This window comes from Octodon degus, unplaced genomic scaffold (assembly GCF_000260255.1).
Source record: "Octodon degus isolate 3935 unplaced genomic scaffold, OctDeg1.0 scaffold00104, whole genome shotgun sequence".
NCBI classification, from domain to species: Eukaryota; Metazoa; Chordata; class Mammalia; order Rodentia; family Octodontidae; genus Octodon; species Octodon degus.
In genome coordinates, this window is record NW_004524680.1 from 1,465,013 (window position 1) to 1,473,732 (window position 8,720).

The 8,720-nt window shown below is 52.1% G+C and overlaps 1 protein-coding gene across 1 annotated transcript in view; it reads left to right on the forward strand.

Moving 5' to 3' along the window:
- Window positions 1-2,979: 2,979 nt before the first annotated feature.
- Window positions 2,980-8,720, forward strand: part of Cacna2d4 (calcium voltage-gated channel auxiliary subunit alpha2delta 4) — a 112,145-nt gene continuing 106,404 nt past the window's right edge. Inside the window, exons 1-3 of the mRNA XM_012516392.2 lie at window positions 2,980-3,050; window positions 6,064-6,145; window positions 8,019-8,135. Of these exons, the coding sequence (XP_012371846.2) occupies window positions 2,980-3,050; window positions 6,064-6,145; window positions 8,019-8,135 (270 nt within the window). The remainder of the gene's footprint in view (window positions 3,051-6,063; window positions 6,146-8,018; window positions 8,136-8,720) is intronic.

Genomic DNA, 8,720 nt, shown 5'->3' on the forward strand with positions numbered 1-8,720 from the left:
TAAAGAATACAAAATAGTGACAGAAAAAGAAACAGTTTTCAGGGGACAACCCGCTCCGGCCCCCCTTCTGTCCCTCTGTTGGATAGGAGCTTTCTTTCCCTCAATAAGTATATTCTGCTCATAAAAATAAAAAAAAGAAACAGTATTAGAAATGATACAAGATTTCACTGAACAAAGTATCAGGAATTCAACAATGGTTGATGAATTACATGATTCTATCTTCAAATTAGTTGTTCAGATTACCAGATATAAACGTGTCAGATTCGTTTAAAGAGAAAAATAATAACAAAAAAGTTATAAGAAATTCAAAAGAGGAAGAAAGAAAAAAGAGAGTAAACACAATTTAAGCGCTAACTTTTCCTTTTAAAGGGACGGCAGAAATCAACGCTGGTTATCCATACTATCCTGCGTATATACCGAAATATATTTTCCCTTCTTTCATGTTGCCTTTTCCTCATCCCACTTTTTCCTTCCCCCTGAACAATTTCTTTCCCTTTCGCCATGTCTGTTGTACCTTTCAGATTTTATTTACTCTTCCAGGTTCTCACGCTAGGGCTAGAATACGATGTTTGTACATGCGGGTCTGATTTATTTCGCTTACCAACATAGTCTCTAGTTGCATCCATTCATCTACAAAAGCTTCAATTTTATCTTTTTTATAGCTGAGTAATACTCCACCATGTAAGAATAACACATCTTTTTTTTTTTATCCATTCCTCAATTGCTGGGCATTTGGGTTGTTTCCAAGATTTATCTATGATTGTGCTGCTATAAACTCGGGTGCACATATCTTGCTGTGGTATGATGATTTCAGTTCTTTTGGAAAAAACACTTAGGAGGGGAATAGCTGTCCTAAATGGTGGAGCCATAATCCAGGGAATGACCCAAGGTGGCCAGAGCAGTGCTGAGTCAGAGTAGTGCTGAACCACGTGTCCATCGAGTAGTGAGTGGATAAGGAAAATGTGGTCTACACCTTAAACGGAATGCTATGCAGCCCTGAAAAGGAAAAGATCTCTGGCACATGCTGTAACATGTGTGAATGTGAAGGACGTTCTGCTCAGGAAAGTGAGCCAGTCACTGGCTTCTTCACCACAAAGGACAAATTGAACATGACTTCACTTACATGAGCTGCAGTTGTCAAAATCAGAGAAAGAAAATGTGGGAGGCTGCCAACAGCTGGGTCAGGGAAGGGGGATGAGGAGTTGCTGTTTAATTGATGTGGAGTCTGAGCATTACCAAATGAAATGCACTTTGGAGATGTACAAACGGCCACGCACCATTATCACTGCATCTAATAATAGTGCACGACACCCTTAAGAATGGTCTAGAGGCCAAATCGCATATGTATTTTGCCATGATAAAAATAATTGGGGGAGAAATGAATTTTTTTTTAGAATTTAAAAAATTATTCCCAATTTCAAATCATAGGAGCTGATGAACACTGCCAAAAGCACACTGCCTGGAAACATCGCTTACACGTTCTCTTTATTTACAAGCTACCTAACATATCTCGGCAGTGCTTTTGCTAAATTTGTATAATCTGCAATCGTGAAACGTGTCATTATTATATAATACTAATCTGAAGTGAAAACAGTGGCAGGATCCGCTCAAATGCATTTCAAAACTGCTGCCACGCTGAGTTGAGCCACGTCGTTGTGCAGCCAGATTACTGATACCACAACATGGACTTTCTGATGACTGTGTGTAGGAGTCTTGTCAGAGGAACACTGCTTCTCCGAGCGTCTTGCTGTGTTGGTGGCAACCCTGCGTACCATTTTGCTGGAGTCACCAGATTGCCTCGAGACGAGGTGCTGCGGGCTTGCTGTTGCTGATACTCGGCAGGCACAAGATGTGCGGCCGCACGTGCAGAGACCTCCAGCGCGCCACTCCCGGCGCCCTCCCGGGTTAACAAGCACAAGAAATTTGATCAAGCCTGTTTGGTATAATTTCCATCAGGAAAGAGACCAACGGAGAGCAGGTGTGTAATTACATACATTTAATATCAACTATTTTCCTAACAGGAGGGCTGACCCCTGTCTTGGCCAGCTCTTGGTGAGAAGCAGATCATCTGCCGATGATTCTATTTTTGCCTTGGAAAGGATTCCCTGCCAACCACAGCTCCTGTCTCAGTGCACTGGGGTCCTCATTTCCTCCGCCCTGCCACCTGCTGCCAGTGGTGAGCGCTGCAGGACTTAGCCACACCATGACACATCCTTCCTGATGTCCCTGCCTGTCATGATGTCCTATGGGTGAGCATGGCCTATCTGCAGCCCACAGCCCCTAGGCCTGGCACCTGCAGCCACCCTCCCAACTCTGCCTTGAGAATGCTGCAGCTCAAGGCTGCTGCCTCTGTCCTCCCAGGGCTGCTCTAAGGTAGAGACAGGATTTTCTATGCTCTCTGTCAAGCAGTGCACTGTACAGCCTCGGCTGGGCTGTCATTGTCCTCTGGCCAGGTAGCAGCAGCCCTTTCCCCTAGAGCCTGGGGGCTGTTAGGTGGGCACGGCCTGCCTCTTTAAAATAGAAGGATGTGCTTGGCCAGCATGGGAGAACTGAGATCAGGGTAATCCCCCTGAGGTCACCCGCCCCTCCTGACAGTCCTGCCTTTGCTGTCAGACAGGGATTAGAGGAGAAGCTGATGGATTAGAGGGGTTCATTTGGTCCCAGCCTCTCCCACTAGGCCAGCCAACCCCACACCCAGAGCCCTGCTGTTGGGGGCAGCTGCTGGCTAGCTGCTGCTGTGGGACCCTGCTAACAGGCTGGGGACCCTGGGATTCCTGGGACCCCACGCAGAAGGCTCTGGACGCCTGGGGATATAGACAGCAGGAGAGAAGGCTCCTGAGCTAGGGCTGCTCCCTCCTCCTCCCCGAGCCCAGAGAGTGCACCATGCTTGGGCTCTCCCCAAACCCTGGCTCCACCAGCACTGGGGTCCCCTGTTACCAGTGGCCATGGGCCAGGGCCGGCCTGCAGAAGATGGTGGTCATGCTGTGGCTGCTGCTGTCCAACACCGCCTTGGCCCCCACATGGGGTCAGTCCAAGATTCCTCTGGAAACGTAAGCATCAGGTCCAGCCCCTTCCCTTCCTCCCGTGAAACCCTTCCGTGACTTCTCCCTTCTCTGCCTGGCGGTCTCCCTCCTCTGTTCTGTCCCTTGCCAGCTATCAATGCCTAGTGCCTTGCTGTAAGGACTTTATCTTGGCCTTCTCTCTTCCCATAGTCTCTTCTTCAACTGGAGCCTCCCCCGCCCCCCAGCCTGTTGGCTTTGAGCAGAATGGTCTTCAGGGCCACATCCTTGCTGGCCACTTGAGTTCTGGAGTTGATCACCATGGCTCCCCACAGAGTTTGCCAGGAAATTTGTATTTTCATATTCTGAAAGGGTGAAGCAGTTCTAAACCGGAGGAGTGACTCATGCATGGGGGAGGTAGCTTGTCCAGGAACTAGGTGAAATTGGATTTTGGTGACCTCATTCTTCTTTCTTATACATTTCTGCCTTCTCTCCAGGTCTTAATGTTATACCCCACTGGCTCTGGGAAGGGACCTGGTGTCAATCACAACACCTTGGTATAAACTCCTGTGCAACCTCTCTGGGGTGTTCTTTAGTCTTAGGACCTGGTGGTCCTATTAAAGACATTTCTAATCCATGTGGGGAGCAGTGCCTTCTAGACCTAAGGTGCCACCTGCTCAGTGCATAGCTATGAGCAGCCCCTTCAGCCTAGCAGACATCCAGGCTACTGCAGAGCCAGCTGCCAACTCCGTGTCTTAGCGGAGGAGGGTGGAGGAGCCCGAACAAGGCAGTGTTTGGCTTAGGCGAGCAATCGATTAGGCAGGGTGGCTTTTGATGTCTGCCTGACCTGGAGTCCAGTGCCTTAGTCTGCGCAGGTTGGTAAGATGGGTGACATGATTTCTGTTATGCAGTTGCAAAAGCAGAGGCTTGGGAAGGTTAATCACAGGGCCAGGAAGTGAAGGCGGCAGAACCTGCACGGGGCCAGCTTGCTTTGCTTCACAAGGACACATGCTGTTGACCAGGGAAAGTACAAGGTGCCAAAGGAGATGCTGAGAAGAGTCTGCATCCCAGAGCACGGGAACTGTGCTCCCAATAGGAGCCGGCAAACTCCAGGGATGGCTGGGGGCCAGGGACAGATGGCTCAAACCAGACTGCTATGCAGGAGAACTCAGAGCTGCTGTCCTCGCAGCAACCTCAGAGCAGGCAGACAGTGGGGCCCGCTGTCCCTGGGCTCCCTGACCCCAGGACCCCTCCTTCTTGGTCTTCACGTTCTCTCCTACTGGATCCTTCTGTTTCATCCCCACCACCACCCTCAGACCCTCCCGCATCTCCTGTGCGATCTCCCGCTCAGCCCGGCCCATACCACCTGCCCTCCCCAATCTGTTCTCACCGAGGTCACCTAAGACCTCCCATTGTCCAGCGCCCTAAACATTCTTGCCTCCTCCCCCCCCCGCACCGTTTGCTTCGCAGCTTCCCGCCCCCCAAATCTTTCGCAGCCCTGCCCGCTCTGTTTCCCGCGCACTTCTGGGTTCTCTCTGCCTTTTCCAAGTACTCCTTTCTGTCTGCACAGCCGTGGAACTGTCTGGGCCCCAAGTGTGTGTCTGCACTGACAGATCTGCTTGTGCTGCACACTCTCCTCCAGAGCGCCCCTCCAGCCCCAGAACTTCAACCCCAGCCCCTGTACTCATAACTGGCAGCCCTGTCTGGATGAGCCAGACTCACATACCTAAGGCCTGTAGAATCCCCTTCCTGAAGGTCATGTTGTGTTTTAAATTCAGCGCTGGGTCTTTCAAAATACAGCCTGACTCGATGTCTTCCAGAGCTGTGCAGAGCATACTCTCCCCAGGGGCACTCAGTAGCCCTGCAGTCAGGCCCTCCCCTTCACCATCAGCCTCGCTACACTGGCCGCCTTCCACTCTCCCCAACCTGCTCTTCCTGACACTCTTTCTTTAATTCTGTTTGACAGTATTGCCATGAGTTCAGTGGCCCAAGCTGGAAACTGGAAGTCATGTTTGACTCCTCTGAATGCTTCTGTACTCCCTACCCAGAATTCCCTTGCTAAGCTCTTTGGGGGGTTAACTTCCACAGTGCTTTGACTTTGAACTCAGGCCCTGCCCACCTGATGAAGCCTCCCCTCAGCACCACTGCCCTTCTGCATGCCTCACCAGCCCCCTGCAGTCGCGCACACTGCTGTGCTGTGGTGAGGCTGTGGCTGCCTGTGCTGGATGCCGGGCATGTGATGCTTCAGTAAATCTGATTGGGCAACGGAGTGAATGCTCTTCTAGAAATGGTCGTGCAGGCACATTATGGTTACACCCCAGACTGTCCTGTGTGCCCGACCCAGGACCCCAGCACATCCTGATACTGTGCATGCCAACATGGGGGAATCGCAGTGCACTGCTAGGAGCTGAGTGAGAAGGTCAGGTCCTCGCAGAGCCGCCCACACCAAGGATGAGGCCAGGCCAGCCCTGCTCTCAGCTTCTGCAGAGGCCACTCCAAGCTCTCCTACCTCCTCCTGTGCTGTCCCTGAGGGTCCCACAGAAGGCCAGGGCGTCCCGGGTGACCTAGAGGAGGAAAACAGTGTGAACAGCTCATGGAGACGTGCAGCTGTTGTGGAGAGTTTTTGTCCCCTCCCTGTGGTCTTCCCTCATGGCCTGGTCTGCCCACCATCTCTTTGACTCCTTGCTCCACTCAAAGGCCAGTGTCCTTGAAAGCCTGCGGTCCAGCTTGGCTTTCAGCCCTAGACCCTCAGCGCGAGACCCAGCTCTGGGCTCGCCAAGCCACCACGTGGCTGCAGTTCAGTCCCTGGCAGGCTCTCCAACTGCTGCCTGGCTAGGCTGCAGCCAGGATGGAAAGGACAGGGACATTCTTTGGGTGTTTCTGGGTATCTATGAGTGTGCACGCATGCATGGGCACCCTGTACAGGTGTGGCTTTCTGTATATATTTCACGCGCATCTCTGCAAGTGTAGACCTCCTTTTGTGTGCGCCCATCTGTGGCCTCCATGCCCATGTCCCCATCTCTCTGCCTGTGCACATTCACAAGTGCACTTTCCTCCCTGGCAGAGTGAAGCTCTGGGCAGACACCTTTGGCACGGACTTGTACAACACCATCACGAAATACTCGGGCTCCCTCTTGTTGCAGAAGGTTGGTGTTTCCGCTCCCAGAAGTCACCCTGCGTCTCCTTTCTGGTAGAAAATCAGAGTGAAGGCTTGACAATCATCTTATCTAGCTCATCTTCAGTTGGGGACACTGAAGTCCAGAGAGGTGAATGATGTTGTCGGCTCAGTCCATGGGACCAGCACAGTGACAAAGAGGCCTGCTGTTGGCACCTCAGGAAGCCAAGATGGTGTTAGATTTGCAAAATGTTTGGGGAGTGGGCAGAAAAGAAGCGGGGGGAGCAGAAGGGCTGAGCTGCAGGCCTGAGCCCCATAACGGGGAAGGGCCCTGCAGCAAGGGCCAGGGCTTGCGCAACTACAGGAGGCAGTGCAAGACCCTGGGAAGAAGCAGCAGGGGGCCATCTGTTGGGGACAGCTGCGCTCCCCTCTGGTCCTAGGTCCTCTAGGCACACGCAGCAAAGGCATGTGCCAAGGCCTGGGCTCCGGGCCGGAAGCAGGTGGGGTTCGCGCTCCTGCTGCTCCTGCGTACTCTGCGTGCAGATGCATGGCTGGCCTGTCCTTGTACCAGATAACACCCAGCTTCGTTCTCCTCCGGCAGTTATAACTCCCAGGGCAGTTTAATAATAGCTTGCCCTTCTCTATTATTGCCACTTGTGAAGAACTTCATATTCATGATTAATTCTCCTCGCAGCTCCAGGAGGCAGCTCTTCCATCTTTTTGTTTTGTTTCTGGGATTTATTATTATTATTATTATCATTATTACATTTTATTTTTAAAGACAATACAAAAAATGGTAAGGAAAACCATTAGGAATGATGCAGAGTTTCACTAAGCAAAATGATAGGAATTCAACAATGATTAATATATTGCATATTGTTGTCTTCAAATTAGTTGTTCAGATTACCAGAGATAAGCCTAGAAGACTGGTCCAAAGAAATAGAAAAAATGAAAAGGAGAAAAAAGATTAAGCATTAGCTGCTCCTTTCAATAGGCCAGCAGAAATCAGGTGATATCAAATCTCAGCTGTTCCGCCCGCGTGTGACCACACTGCCACACTCCCTCGCTGCCCTCCCCACAGCCCCAGGTCCACGGCCATAGCCACTGCCACCACAACAGCTGAGTCTCAGCTGACGCTTGCGGCACAGCCGTAGGCTCCAAACACCAGCGCGTTTGATTTTCTCCTTTGCACTCTGCAACTCCAGATGGAAAAGACAGGGCAGTACTGATGTGGCCATGTCGAATAAAGGCAATCTACAGTCAGTGTACTCTAGAACATTCTCTAAACTATTGGAAACATCACATAGTGCAGAGGAAGAAACTGAGTGCCTTGCCTAAGGTCACAGGGCCACTAGGCTACAGAGCTAGGTCAGAAGACACTTGTGAGTCCCACACTCAGCGGGGGAGTGGACTAGAACCAGCCGACCAGCCTCTCCCAGGCTCCCTGGCCATGTGCAGGGGCCTTGAAAGGACCGTGCATTTTCTGTTGCCCTGGTGATGGGGCATCGATGTTTCAGGTGGGCTCACGGTTGACTTGAGCAGGTGCCCAAGCAGCAGCGGGACTCTGAAGAGTGTGGACATGGGAGCTGGGAGCCCGGGCCCCATCCAGGCCGACTTGCTCACTGGCCGTTGGCCTGGTCATGTTCGTTGGTTTTGAGTGTTGCGCTACTCTCCAGTAAAGACATTAACTGAGATGTGTCTAGAGCCCCTGAAATAGGACAGTGCAAAGAGGGAGCTGTTGTCGTCACTGGGGAGGTTATAGGAAGAGCAGGGGGCCTACCCTTGCCCCCAGTGGAGAAAACGAGGCCCTGCATGTGTGCACATGCTTGTTGAGGAGGGTACATGGGAGTCAGGGGCATCCCAGAAAGATGGTGTGTGCGTCTCTCCTACTTCCCGCTGAGCAGAAATACAAGGATGTGGAACCCAGTCTGAAGATCAAGGAGGTGGACGGCCTGGAGCTGGTGAGGAAGTTCTCGGAGGACATGGAGAACATGCTGCGCAGGAAGGTGGAGGCCGTCAAGGTTTGCCAACCCCACATCCCACCTCCTCTCTTGGCTCCTTGGAGGGTGTGACTGGGCTGAAAAGTCCTTTCAAGAACCATGCTGGTTTGGGATGGTCCAATTTCTGGCCAGGAGGGGGCTGTGGAACTGGGTCTGCTGGTTCATACCAGCTGGACCCCGCCAGCATCCAGAGGAGGTGCTTCTTGCCAGGGAAGGGACAACATTCTCTTTCTAACACGTGCTGCCAGGGTGGTGGATGTCTAGTGACAGAGTCCCCTGAGCATCTGTGTAAGCACCTTGGCTGCCCATGAGGCCCTGGGAGTCCTTGTGGGGGATAATGGGTCTTCACAGCTCAAGGGGCCAGGGGTTGTTGGGGAAAGGATGAAAGGAGAAAAGAGGAGGCAGTCACAAGGGAACTTTGCACTGAGTATGGACAGGAGAGGAGAAGAGGAGACTGGAGGGGAGGGGATAGGAGGAGAGTAGGGGGAAAGGAAAGGGAGTGGAGGGGGGCAGGGGGAGGGAAGGGGAGGAGGATAGAGGAGAGGAGAGCAGAGGAGAGGAGGGGAGGGGAGGGGAGAGAACAGGAGGGGAGGGGATAGGAGGGGA